General features: G+C 36.7%; 1 protein-coding gene across 1 annotated transcript; it reads right to left on the reverse strand.

Annotated features, from left to right (window-relative positions):
* Positions 1-6510: 6510 nt before the first annotated feature.
* Positions 6511-14558, reverse strand: dhodh (dihydroorotate dehydrogenase). The gene is made up of 9 exons (XM_008405134.2): positions 14461-14558; positions 12478-12690; positions 12185-12384; positions 11131-11213; positions 10610-10797; positions 9362-9475; positions 8352-8505; positions 8107-8266; positions 6511-7020 (listed from the first exon to the last, which is right to left on the reverse strand). Exons 1-9 carry the CDS (start codon positions 14476-14478, stop codon positions 6951-6953), a joined length of 1200 nt encoding a protein of 399 aa, XP_008403356.1. The 5' UTR covers positions 14479-14558; the 3' UTR covers positions 6511-6950.
* Between the last annotated feature and the right edge of the window lie 298 nt (positions 14559-14856).

The following is a 14856-nucleotide window of genomic DNA, read 5'->3' on the forward strand; positions in this document are numbered from 1 at the left end:
TGCTATAAATACACACATATGTGCACAGTTCACCCAAAGTCTCCACAATCAGTTCTCTGTTGCACTTAGCTTGAGTGTTTCTATCACTGCAGCTTGTCGTCGTGCTGAGAGGTTTCTGCTTTAATATTTATCAGTGGAGTTTTGTGAAAGGTGTCGCTGTGACGTCTCTGAAAGTCAGGAATAATAAACAATACGGACATGTTTATTGTATCTAGCTTAAAAAGATGTTAAAAACAGTTTGATAATGACAAACTGAAAAAAGTATTTTCTTCTTTTTTCATGGAGTCTAGCAATATATCCACAGTGAAATCATACCAGCATGCTGCTTATTCTAACTCATTGAGTTTTATTTAATAGTTCCATGTGCTTGTGGATTATATATTAAAAAGCAGAATATTTCTAAAGTCTTTCTCTATGCTTGCTTCATGCCATGTTGGGTTGAGTGTTGTGTTGAAGTTTCATGTGGCTTACAGTCATAACTAGGAGTTATGTAAAGTTATAACGAGAGATATAATCAAAACTGCATTATTTCAGAAACTTCTCCAGTAAGTTCTTCACAATATAATTTTTTACATGTTATGTATATTTTATAAATCACACAGACCATAATGTAAACACAGTAGCACAATATAATATCTTCCAAATAGTGTATATGAAATAAAAATTCAATATCCAGATTTCTGTTCATGAATAAAGATGAATAACGATAACACTAAATTAGAATTGTCTTGATATTTAACACAAATAACCACTTAAACTCCATTTTTGCTAAGGTAAACTTTCCATTAAACGCGTGTGAGGTTCTTAAAACCCTGAAACTTTCTAGAAGCTGATTTTTGCTCAGTGCTCCTGCTCTCATCTCGTTTTAATTCTGTATGTGTGCGCAGCCGCCCGTCACTGCTAATGAGTCTTGGCAGGATGGTGTGCGGCAGAAGACTCTGCCTGCCTCCATCACACCTGTGACTTCCTCTAGCCTGAGGCTTCATCCCACTTCCGTAACAACCATCTGCAGATGGACGCTCCTCTGTAGCCTTCAGTCAACCTGCGCCGAGGACACGCAGCTCTCCGCCTGGCTCAAGATTTTCTCACAAAAGAAGTGATTTGCACTAAGGAACACTTTGGTAGACTTACATCTTTGTGTGTATTTCTCTGTTTGACATTGAAATATGACTTGAAACAGCTAGTTCCCACTTCTGCATACATTTAAAGTTTGGCTTACATGATCATTTTAAATATTTACAATTATTCCTATCCAGAAAGGAAACTTTTCCTTCTTAAAAAATAAACCTGTTGTCCCTACTTTAAATTTGTCATCCTGGTGCTGTAACCTGCGCTTGTGTCGAGTGCAATGATGTAAAAGATGAGGAAGGTGTATTCACTGTGAAGCTTCCCACCAATATGGTTGATCCAGAATGGTGAAATATGTCATCTTTATCTTTGTTAGACAGTCAGACGCAGAAGAACAAACAATCTCAGAGTTTGAAGACGACTCTTACTGGTGGACAGGGTTTGATTTATTAGAATTTTTCTAGAAGCTTTTTTTTTTTTTTTTTTTTTTTTTGGTAAGCAAATTGTAAAACAAGCCAACAAAAAACTAGTTTGCATCTACGTAAGGAACAAAAGAATTTAGTCAGAACATGTGAGACGTTTTAGATGAGAGCAGCATTACACTGTAGAAAAGAAGGCAACACGGCTGTAGTGTTGATTTGAAAATGTGGCTGAGTTCTATTCAGATTATGAAATATAATTTTAACATATCTGCAGTTATGTTAGTAATTTACATTTAAATGAGAAGGATTGGTTCAAAAAAACAAAGACAAAGTGGTTCTCTGTCCTTTCAGCCATTTGCTTTCCATTATAGAAGCTGCAAATACTTCTTTTGATTTATAAAATATTTATGCCAAAATGCACTGACATACATACAGAGAATGTAAAAAGTTCAGCGCATGTTTAATCCAGATTTCTATTCTGGGACATATTCAGAAAAATAATCCCCAAAAAACAATCATAGAAAGATTCCTTGTGTCTTTGACATTTTACAAAACATTGTTTTTTATTTCTATCTTTTACTCTTTTATAAATGCTTACATATTTCAGTATATGTTAGATCAGTGTCATGCATGAACAGTATTTTGGTTATAAATCGTCATAAACAATAAAAACAGCTCCTTCCTTCTTCTCATAATGTAAAAACATCATATTTACTTCTTGAGTTAAAATGTTTAGCTTTAATCACAATTTACTTTAATTGGTTTCTTTCTGTGACTGTTTTCTTAATGTTTGATTGCTGGCCTGAGTTTGATTAAAAGCACTAACTTGGAAAGTGACGAGTTTCTGTGCATCATAAATATCATGTGCTTTATATGTGTTCAATTGGTTCTCAGTATCATCTTCCTCTCAGCAATGTGTAAGATGGTGCACACTATTAATTAATTCGGAGAGTAAATTTATTCATCTTAATGCAGCACTTATCACCGAGTACTCACTTTTGAAATTTCTGCAATTTAATTTCAGTCTGACTCCTGTGGGTTTTAGGCCCTGCAGACTAATGGTGCATATTTTACTTTCAGGTCAATCACAGCATTTATGTGGGTAAATTGGATCTTGTGCAGTCAAGATAACAACATTTTAAAAAAGTCTCTCCACCTTCAGTTCTTTAATCTCCACAGTCCTCAGCAGAAATGCAAACCACATTACTGTGTCCACCATCTCTCTTTCAGTCATAACACACTGCCCCGGGGGGGAAATTCAAACATTTTGCAGAATAAAATGAGGCTAGAGGGCCAATAAGCTACAGTCAAACGTGCAGAGATGTACAACTCTCAGCAACAAAATAAATTGCAAATATGAGTCAAAATCTCAACAAAGAATGAAAATAGTAATGTTGTTGTTTCTCTACTTACTAGATTAACTTCTGACCATATAAAATTTAACACAAGCACCTAAATATCATTCAATCATTAGATCATGGAAGAGCATTTACACTGACTTGATGACGTGAAGCTGACGGGATGCATCTTAAGGCAGGTAAAAAACCGCTGACCGCACCTGCTGCACTTCCTGTTGCATAATGGCCTCTGCATCCATTTCACTGTCCCATCACATCTCTGAAAACAAGTTTGTTTAAAATATGTGCTAAGAATAAAGTGCTTATGGGCCTCAACTAAAATGAAGAATCTTTATCTTGAGTGATTCCACAGTGAATATTCAGAAAATGTTTTTCTTCTAAATGTAATGAATTGCCCGATTCTGCTGACTTATTTTCTACCGTCTGTCATATCTTAGTTAGTACTCATTTTAATCTGAATTTGAATATGTCTACAGCTAATGGAAGCATTTAAAGAGGTATTTTCTAGAGACATGGTAAGAAAAACAAGAACAAAAGAAAAAAAACATAAACCTATTTACACTGCAGGACAATGTGCTCTGTGGTTGTGGCAGCAGGACAAATTAAGTAGTTAAAACAATGGCTGTGTGTTTTTATCAGACAGATGGCTGATTTAGTTTTTGTAAGCTTGTGAAGTCTGAACATCGTCGCCTTTACAATGTCGGATTTTTTTCGACCCATTTAAAATTGTTATAAATTGATATTACAAGCCGATTTGATTTGAACTTCACTCAAACGTCTCTTATGATTCAAAGTTCTTGGACTTTGAAAAACTCTTTTGTTGAGTCCAAACAGAGCATGTGCAGCCAAGCGAACTGTGAAACTGGATTTAGGGCCAATTTGCATTTAAGTAGATCAGTCCAAGTTTAATAATGTAAAGCATAGAGTTGTGTCTAAGCCCCCAAAAGGCTTGCATGTTTATTTCAATTAAGAAAAAAGATCTAAATAATTCATCTTAATGAGTAGGATTTACATGGAAGCATCCGTGTAAAGAAAAGTTACACGGACGCTTCATAGCACAAACTTCTGCGGGTTTTTCATGGTTTAATCCAACTTTGAGAACAAGGCTGCATTGATCTCAAGTGTTTGGCAGTGCAATGCAGACTTCCTCTTGAAAATGAGTGCTGTGTATGTTTTCATGGTTCTGTTGTCTGAGATAAGCCTTCCCCACAGAATGACGCCGACAGAGTTGAAGGGTCAGATTTCTCTGATACTTTTTTGTTTATGGTAACATAGGATGTCTTTTGAAACAACAAAAAAAATCTATATAAACAAAATCTGGTGGTACCTGTGAGTCAGAATTGCAGCAGAGGTTGGTCTGATTGTCGTTACAGCCACTAGTGGCATTCAGTGAATGTCACTAGCAGAAAGTTCTGCACAGAGTTCAGTTTATGAATCTAGGACTATTGATGTGGCCAGAGTCTGGCAATCACTTCTTAATGGGTGCGGTTAATGTGTAGACCAGATTTCGTAACAGTCCATCCGATTCTTAATGAGACTCTTCCCAGTGTTGACCTCATCCTGCAGTAAATGTCATTCAATTACTAGAATCAGAAACCACTGGAGGCTTGGCAGGATGACAGGTTTCTGGTTAATCATTTTGTCTGGATTTCTCATAACTGCCAGCAACATATTCAGAAATATTCAAAAGATTTAGAGGCTGAAATTGTGTTTTTTCTACCCAATTAATGGAAAAAATCAAGGGAAAAACAAAGCACACTCTGTGATTTCCAAGCATGTTGAACCATCTCTTTAGCATCAGTACTGTCAAGTGATTTGTTTATGACTTCAGTCACTGCACAATCATTTCTCTCTCTTGTCTTACAATAGCACTCAACTTTATTCAGGTTTACATATATTTGTTTTTACACCCCACCCCAACATTTTAGTCAGGTTGACATCTGGAGATTTTTCATCCATTCTGTTGCATATTTGTTGTTTTTTGGGGGGGATATTGTACTATTGATTACCTATTTCTGTTTCAATGCCTCAGATCTGATATTAGAAGGCTCTTGTATTATTAATACGACAGAGCAGCATTTCTCAGTGCTGGTCCCCAGACCCCACTGACCTCCATGTTTGAGGTGGTTCATGCCTGTCACATACCTGACTTACATGAGTGGGCAATCAACTTAATTTCTGCAGCACTTGCTGATGAGGTTGTGCAATCAGTTCAATCAGCTGTGCTGAGCAGAAGCACATCTACAACATGAAGGATTGGCGAAATTTAAGAAGAAACAGCTTTAAGAGTTGCGTAAGAGAAATGATACAGTGGACCTTTCGTTTCCTGCTAGCTCTAAAATTCAAAGCCAAGTGAAGCCCCCAGGGACAGGAGCTGTGCGGTCACCACTGTTACCTCGGAGCAACGACAGAAGTTATTTGAGGAACCCGTACATCCAAGTGGCCGACAGTTCAGAAAGTTTTGCTTCCCCTCTTCTGACACCACATATGGGATGAGACGGTCTGGACTTTGCCGCAGGAGAGAAAGCAGCAGCTCACAGCTGATCCTCACAGCACTGCTGCCTTCACAGGCAGCTACTAATAAATATAACCTATTCTGGGCACTTTTTGATCATTTCAATGTGTTGATAAGTGATAAAAAGTGCCAAGAATATTCCTTAGAGCTGCCATCTGCTCCAATTATCTGGACATGAAAACACACAGCTACTGTATGTGTGGACTTCCTTTGTTGCTGCAAAGTCTTTTCATCAATATTCAGATGTTTCAATAAAATAAAACCCTATTCAGTTTACTATTGTATGATTCTTACATTTTATTAGGTTCTTGTCTGCTGCAAATATTTTCTGTCATGCAGTTCTGTCGACACACACCAAGGAAAGAGACTGCTTGAAAGATAGCGGCGGGAATTACAAACTCTTTCAAAGATCACAGCTTCAAACAGGCTGTATCATCTAAACTGCACTTTATTGAATCCACAATGAATTTGCTCATGTCTTTACTGAGAAAATTTTGAAAATATGGGTTTTAGCATGGACATAAATATCAAGTTTAGTACCAATATTGGGCAGAGTATAAAAAAATGGAAATGACAATTCCACCAAATCAACCGCAAGCTTATAAATCACTGAATGGTTTTGCACCAAAATACATTATAGGCCTGTTGTTGTTTTTATCAACCTTCCAGACCACTCGGGTCTTCTAGTTCAAGACTTTGCATCCCCAGAACCAGAATTAAACATGGAGAAGCAGCATGTTTGTTTAGTGCAGATTTGTGCTGCACTAATCTGGACCAAACTTCCAGGAAAAGAGTTGATTTAAATCAAGGCTGAAAAACCCACAGCTGCCTTTGACTATTCATGTATATTTACTGAAACGTCAATTTTAGTATGTTCTCCAACTTTTCTTTTGTTTCCTTTCCTTGTTTATGCCCCTGGTATGTACACTTATGTTTTCATCATTTAAAGCACTGAATTGTCTAGTTGTCGAAATGAATGCGTCTTGCCTGGAATCAGGTTTGCACAAACTCAAGCAGGTGTCACATGAATGCCAAGAACAACATAAATGAGATTTGGATTTCAATGCGTCAGAAATACATCAAGTTCTTACACTTTTATAGCTGCAGCAACTGACAGCAATGCAAAGAAAAAAAAAACATGTCAAAATTTGGGTTAAAGTTTAAGCTGTATTTTATAATTCAATCAAGTTTTAAGGTTTTAGCCAAACGTCGCTTTGGCACATTATGTTCTTTACACAAACAAATATATGTAAACCATTAAAAATGTTTTTAAGCATTTTGGAGTTTTCATGCATTTTAAAAACTCAAACTTCTGTTACATTGTAACAAAACATGACCTGCTGTAATCAGGTTACAGATCTGCTTTACAGTACAGTGACCAAATCAAAATATCCAAAGATTAAGATACAGTAACCTATTGAAAATATAAGATGGAATATAAAAACAGATGATTTATTTGCCACCTTGATAATCAGAATGGACTAATGAACAATCGCAATAAATTTGAATTTATCACAGAAACTTGATTGTGTTGATTTGATGGAGAAGATGGCAGCTACATGTTCTGCAGCGTCTTGAAAGGATTTGCTAAGATTTTCTCTCTGATTCCCTGTGATCTGCTCCAACAGCCTCAGATACACAGCTGAAACCTTGATCTCTAAACAAAGAAAAGAAGTATTAGTAATAGTAATAGAAAAACCCCTTTATACTGCTTCAACTTCTGAGGAGGTAACTAACAATAACCAAATAATAGACAGGCAGCAATAAATGTTTCACATAGATAAAAGCATGCAAGAAGAGTGTGTCATCTAATTTCTAACGGCTTAGTCATTTATTTTACTCAGCTTCTTTCTCAAAGGTAAGCTAACACGTTTGAAACTTGGTGATTGTTACTACAGGAAAACGTGTGACGTTCTGAAAACCAGAGAGAAAGCAGCTAACTCAGAAATCACAGGAATCTAAATGATTATGGGACAAACATTAATAAAACATTTTCTGTCTCATGCCATAATTTGTCCAGTAATAAAATTCTACTTCTACAGAAATGTGTCCCTCCTTGCTGAAAAGTTTCTTTTTTGAGTTGCTGTCGGACTGAATGTGGCTCGTTCAGTGACTCCAGGACCAGAACCAAAACCAGAACCAAACGAGGTTAGGAAGCATTTAGTTTCAATGTTGCCCAACCCTAAAAACTGAGACATGCAGAACTGATGGTTATTTTATATCAGGAAAACATTGCAGCCACTTGCAGCGTACTTCAGTTTTTAGTTTTCTTTTTTTGTTAACACTATTTTACTCTTACGTGATGCTTAAATTTTTACAGCTGTGTTTTTTATATGAATCTTGTATTTTGGATCAATCCCATCTCCGTCCTTGTGTTCCCTATAAAGTGTTCTGAATTACGTGAATGGTGCTATGCAAAGTAACTTGCATTGCCTTGATATATAGAGATGGAAGATTTGTTTTGAAATACTATTATATTTTTATTCATGCCTTGGAGTTGCACTGTTTGATCAGCCCACCTCATGCAGCCCCAATATGCACTCTTTCAAACTCCACCAAATGTCTCCTGGCAAATCAAATCATTCACACACTCATTGCTCGTGTGCAGCTATACTGTCAGGGCATGGTCATTTGATGTATGATGAATTTTTCTCAGTCATTTAAGCTAAAAAGACATCATCCTAAATGACTGATGTCAAAAACTTGCTTGGTATTGTTAATTTTGGTACATGTTCATACTCACTTAAGAAGTTGCTCCAGTTCTCGCTTTATCTTCGTCACCACGGGTGGACCCTGATAGGTCAAGGCAGTATAGAGCTGAACCAGTGAGGAGCCAGCCCGGATCTTATCCATCGCATCCTGCCCACTGGCCACGCCCCCAATTCCAATGATCGGCACTTTACCTAAAACCAAACAGAGCTTCCCTTCATGTGTGCTTTCTTTACTCTAAGAGGGACATTAAATGGAGAAAACGATGCAGACAGCAACCTTTAGTTAGATTATACATTTCTCTGACAGTCGTAGTGGAGAGGTCTTTGAGGGGCTGGCCACTCAGCCCACCAGCCTCAGACCTGTGTGGGTCTTTAAGGGTTTCTGGCCTGGACACAGTGGTGTTAGACACCATCAAACCGTCTACTCCCAACTGCGAACACAGAAAATAGATGACAGGACGTGAGCGGTGTGCGTTCCTGCATCGCTGCAGAAATAAGCGATAAAAGGACAAGGACGATATTTACCCATAAACTTCATCACATCATTAAATTCAAAGTTCAAAGCTGGTTTTTAGTTAAAGACGCAATATTTTAAAAGTTTAACAACTTTCAATAAAACCTTTCAAAGATCTTTTCAGTTTCTCATGACCGTGAAACTTGGTAATATGCTATTTAATCAAGAGTTGCTCTAAATTAGTTTAAATATGGGTCTGAATATTTAAAAACATTTTCTATTTTGACTTTTATGAATTCAAATAAATTAACGTTTAAACAGATTTTATTCAGTGTGTTTATTTGATTGTGTGATCATCTTTATTTGCGTTAAATAAGTACTAAATAGATGCTGAATATTCACGGAACCAATACACATTTTACATTAATGTATCAAATAAGAACCCCGATTATTTGTTACTGCTATGAAGAACCTCATATCCGCAGAAAAAACTAATTAATTTGAAATGAGCACAAAACAAGCAGCAGACGTTTCATCAGCAGTCAATGTCAAATGTCAATGTCAAAGCTGCAGTGCAAGTGGCTGCAACTTTGCAAAGGGTGCGGGCAGTTTGCATGGAAACATGACACTTTAAAGACATCTCCGAAGGATATGACCTGCTACACTCCACAGACTTCATTACTTAGAGACAACAGAATGAAAAATAATCTGGAACAAACAACAGATTTTATATAGCTGGATAATTTATCAGATTAAACCCTATGCATACAAATTGTTTCATTTAATGATAAAAGAAATGCAAACTCAACACAAACACTGAATAATGTCCAAACCTCAGTAACAACATCAGCAATGTCCTGTTTGTCCTGGGCCGAGAGGTCGGGAGCGATCTTAACCAGGACTGGAGGCCTGCGTACTTCCTGCAGAGCATCACGCTCCTTTAAGACCTGAGCAGACAGGATGAGGTGAGAAGGCAGAAGGAGCTTAAAGAACTTATCTGAAAGAAACTCTGATAATATAAATAACTTTTAAAAATCACTTATTTTAACTAGTTTCTAAACAACAATGCTGAATTTGTTCACCATCAGAAATAATTTAAAAAAAACTAATTGAGCAGAGACTTATTATTTGTTGGAATTTAATCCCAACAGCTATGAATAATTGGTTGATGGAAAATGCTGTAGGGCTTTCAAAGACTCTTTTAAGCAGCATAAATAGAAATACCAACAAGTTTGCATTGAGGTCATTGGCCAAAGGGATTTTGTCACTCATGTTACTGCAGAGCGGCATTCATTAACTTTGCCCTTGAGAATCTTTTAGCTGTAAGGAAAACAATGTTTGCGCCTCTTTACTACAGCATACACACACACACACACACAGAGTGCGATCTATATAAATAATGCTGAATCAATTCTGCGCCACCATCAAGCATTTGAAATAAATAAAGAAGACAGATTACAATTTAGATTACGTCAAAGCGTGAAACTGCAACAGGTTGCAGAAGATGTCAAGGTAACATGATGTAATGGCTGCACTTGCAGATCTATACATCTGATGTTATTGAAATTGTCCTTAAACATGTTTCTGAGCAGATCAATATCCAGTCCAACCTCTCCAAAAGTTAAGAGCTTTATGGAGTGACGTCTTTATTCTTGGTGTTTAAGAGATGAGCAATTACATCTAAATTATAAAATGGTTTTTGTATAAACATCCACTGTTAGAATGTAGTTTTAACAAAAAGTCATAACCATTCATACCTGCCTGGGACCTTTTGACCTTATTTTGGTCACAAGGTGAGAGCGGTGTGTGCAGCAGTATAGAAATTATTTTCTAAGTTTGTCAGTGAATAAAATAATATAAAATATAAAATAACGAGGCAGTTCAGGCATAAAACTGTGATTTTATTAATCAAATGGCAACAGCTTTCAAGTAGAACTCCATGATATCAGGAAAACAAGCAATAATAGTAATACCAGTGTTTATTATTGCAATAATTGCAAGCAAAAATGAATAATTTCTACCTAATACTCCCTAGAGTTTTCTTTCCTGGTCATAAAAATCTAATATCCGCCGAGTCCTACCGTGCGTAAAAGCTGCCGGAGCTCAGCCTTCCCCTGCAGATCTCGCAGGCCTGGCGTATTTGGGCTGCTGACGTTGACCACCAGGTAGTCAGCGAGCGGACCCAGAGCTCTCACCCCCTCCGAGTAATCTGCTGATGCATCCTGGGAAAGCTTGTTCTTCCCCAGGTTGATGCCCAGGGGAAGGCCAGCTGTAAACAAAAGAAGCACGGGCAGACTCACAAACAGCAAGGTTCAGGTAAACACAAACACAGCTTGGATCATTGCGGAGGCAGAGAGAGCTGATGCGCTAAATGAGCTGCGAGCAACAAAACGTGAGACAAGGTGAGGTCAGGAACATTTAAACTCAGCAAAAATTTGAAAGAACAGTTGAATTTCCTCTTAACCTCTTCCAGCACAATCCAGTGATTAAAATCACAACATCTTGTGTCAGTAAAACATTCATCTGCTTTGCTGCATTTGTGTTTCTTTAAGTTTAATTGAAATATTTACAGTATAACCTACGGACCATGAGGCGTACTCACCGTTACTGCGTTTTTGCTGCGTTTCTCCTCTGGCCTTCAACCTTGTGTGGACCTCTGCCACACCACAGCTGTTGAATCCGTACCTTGACAAAAGAAACGCACAAGACATTCACAACAGCAATGACCTGAAGTCTAGTTTATTATTTTATTACCTTAGATCTATTTGGGTTAAAATGATTGATCACATTAATCACAATGAATCGATTACTAAAATAATCATCAATATAATTAATAATTAATAAGTAATTGATTAATTGCTAACTGGAGCATATAGACTCAACAGAGATAATTGGCTGAAAAAAATAACAATTTTCGACCAATTAAGTCGAAACTCTACAAAAAAATATAAAAATGTATTAAAGATAAAAACACCTTTGTCTGTAGACATGTTTTACCCATAATTCCTCAAGTGAAAGTTTTAGCTTCACCTGGTTCAAATTCTGTAAAAAAATGTTTTTTAAAATCTCTTATAAAGCATCTTTTGCTATCCAATTATTAATTGGTTAATCCAAAGAATAGCCAACATTTTAGCTCTACACTGTATTGACGTTAAGTCAAGAAAAAAACCTTTTCAGACGTTGTTAGACTTATTTTATTTAGCTGTAGATGCATCCTTTGCTACAAATGGTCAAGTGTGTACTAAAGGAATGCAATGTTACTGCATATTTTCTTATTTAAAAAATAAACTGACTTATTTATTTGCATATTTTAATGCATTTCTAATATTGCATAAAAAGGCTTAAGTGGCTAAATGAAAAATTTGCAGAATGTGCCACTTTTTTAATAGTTACTTGCAGCCCTAATATCTAAATATGAATCACTGATATGGATCCAGTCCTTAAGATGTACACAAGAAGTGGACCAATATATCTCCTGTTATTTAAGTTTTATGAACTGAAATTTTAAAAGTAAACTACACAAAATCACATTTTGTACAGAATTTAATAAGCTAAAAATGTTTGATGTATAACCAAGCTAATTTTTCTGTATTTGTAAGGGGAAGTAAGTGGATAAAATACAAAGAGAATGCAGTTTAATGCCTTTCCAAACATACCTGTTAATAACCGCCTGATCTTCAGGGAGTCGAAACACGCGGGGTTTAGGATTTCCCTCCTGAGGTTTTGGTGTGATCGTGCCCACTTCGACGAAACCAAACCCCAGTTTGTACAAGCCGTCCACAGCCTCGCCATGCTTGTCGAATCCTGCCGCAATCCCAACAGGGTTTTTGAACTTCAGTCCAAACACATTCACTTCCTGTAGATACACAGCAGCAAACAGAACAGCGTTTGATTAATCTCTACGGAAAGAGTCCGGTTCAGAGAGGAGACATTGAAGTTACTTGCTTACCAGTGAGGCCGGGTCCTGGTAGCGGTTCAGAGGAACCAGACCCAGTCCTATCATCTTCACTGACAATACATGTGCTGTTTCTGGGCCCACAAGCCTCTGCAGCAAAGGCATCAGCTGGTTGGCATAGAAGCGCTCATCTCCAACAACAGTGAGGTAGGAAGCAAACAAAAGACTGCCCGAGCTGATGACCTTCACCGCCTCTTTGAGCTGCTTCTGTTGATGAAACCATGAAAAAAAATTCAAATAATTGTGTTTAAACTGTTTGTAATTAGATTACAAAAATTACCTTGTTTGTGGTGATTTGTTTTCTGCATTGAGCTAAGATAGGAATACCGACTGATGTACGAGTGACTAAATAACAAACACAAGTGAAGCCGATGCCACTCAGATGTCAAACTCTAAGGTTATTAAACGTTATTGAACAAACATGCCAAACATTATGGAAACACAATAATCCACTTGTTCTTGCTAGATGAGCATGTTTAGTGTCAACTTTAAACAGCTCCAAAGTGATGTAAACATATTGTATTCTCAAATATCAGCAAAAAAAAACCCGAACTAAATTATCATCCATTTTTAGGAGGTTTTATTATTGTTAATGCATTCAAGAATTTGCTATACCTGATTATCCTGAATTAAAAAATTAGGCTATTTTAAGTCATTTCAGTTCAAATAAATTATACATCATTTATTAGTTTCCCTTAATCAATATGTACAAAATATGTACCGAACCATGACTTCAAAAAGCAAAGTTGGGTTTTTAGTAAACCTTTAAACTCCATACACACATTAGTTGAATTGACTTGTTATTGGACTTGTATTTGCCTGTTCTGTTCAGACACGTTGGGTCACATGTGAGAATTAAATGACATCAAAACAAGAGATTTTTTAAAATTCAGAAGGTGGTCATGTATTGAGATAGAGATGCATTAGTCACGCTTGACCTTTGCTTGTAGTGATTTACAGTTTTCTTTGAGGCCTGATTTCCTGATTCAGACTTATATGAACTCAAACTGAAAAGAGGAAAATGTGTTGCATGTTTTTTTTCACGTTCATGCATCAACCATGACCTGATTTATTTATTTTATTTTTTTATGTAATTTCATCAGATTATGGGCAGAAAAAATTTGTAGCTCTTAGTTTTTATGTATTTAATGGATGGGGGGGGGGGATTTTGATGTTTCAGTGTTTGACTCACTGATCAACAGTCAGAGATGAGCTGAGGAATGTCTGGCGATTGATTGGTGCATCTCTAATCTCGTTTTAAAGAGTTTTAAAGAAAATCCAAAGGATACCGTAGAAGAGCTAACAGAAAGTCTGGAGAAATACTCATTAAGAACACTTACAATGTTTTTATATTGTTTATATTGCAATCAATATTTATACATACATATATATATATATATATTTCAAGCTGAAGGCATAATTTACATTTTGCAAATAAAACAACTCAAATGAGTCTTTTCTCTTGGACTACTGCCTCTTTAAAAAAAAAAAGAACACACTAGTTATGTTGTCAAGTTTTACTTGTACATTTGCTTTAATGTGCCTCATGAGAAATAATAAGTAGGAAACTATTCAAAAACGTCTTGATACCTGGAAGAAAAACCTTCAGCAATTATTTTAGGACTGGTAAAAGTGCTGGTTTCCATGAAGAGTACTGGAAGAAAAAGCTCAAAAGAAATGTACGGAATAAAAGGAGTGTGCTGGCATATCTTATTTTTCTCTCAGTCATGGCGAATAGCGTCCCTTACCTTTAATTTTCACCAGGCTGAACAAAATTATAGCTATATAAAAGCAGCAAAATAAACTTGGGTAACTTGTGCTCTTGGTAATACTCAGCGACAGAAATGAATGGCCGTGTTTATTGTTTAGTTCCTGCTGTAGAGCAAAGAAACAGAGCGGGGAAACGGAAGCACGCATGTAGTTCAGGAACATCTAATTCAATGAAAAACCACGTTTTGCTACATTGTGCAAATTTACCTTCAATCGTCCCGCCATGGAGGCAGCTGCGTTACAGCATTAAAGGACACGGTGTTGTTATTTCCTACATGTTACACAAACTCTCACGCTTCCTCCACATCTTCTCGCGATACTTACGTCACAAGGCCAAAATCTTGATACAACCAAGAAAGGGGGCAGATTTACGTAAAATACACAAACTATTTTTTTTATTATTCGTAAGCGTTATAAATACCATACACACCGTATTGACAAACAACATATGTTGGCTAAAATTATAAATCATGTTCAGAACATTTTATTGGCCTGCTTAAGGAGGGAAATCTTGACTCAACTTGGGTGACATCAAGAAACTCCTTCACTTTGCATCTTGTTTGAGTGGCTGCACTGATTTTCCTAAAGTACTTAGGACATATG

This window comes from Poecilia reticulata, linkage group LG3 (genome assembly GCF_000633615.1).
Source record: "Poecilia reticulata strain Guanapo linkage group LG3, Guppy_female_1.0+MT, whole genome shotgun sequence".
NCBI classification, from domain to species: Eukaryota; Metazoa; Chordata; class Actinopteri; order Cyprinodontiformes; family Poeciliidae; genus Poecilia; species Poecilia reticulata.

What these genes read in the sequence shown, in the direction of transcription:
- dhodh (XM_008405134.2), bottom strand. An exon ending in GATCAGGCGGTTATTAACAG is followed by an intron (nt 11,214 to 12,184) that starts GTATGTTTGGAA and finishes TCTTTTGTCAAG; the next exon opens with GTACGGATTCAACAGCTGTG. An exon ending in GCAGCAAAAACGCAGTAACG is followed by an intron (nt 10,798 to 11,130) that starts GTGAGTACGCCT and finishes TTTTGTTTACAG; the next exon opens with CTGGCCTTCCCCTGGGCATC.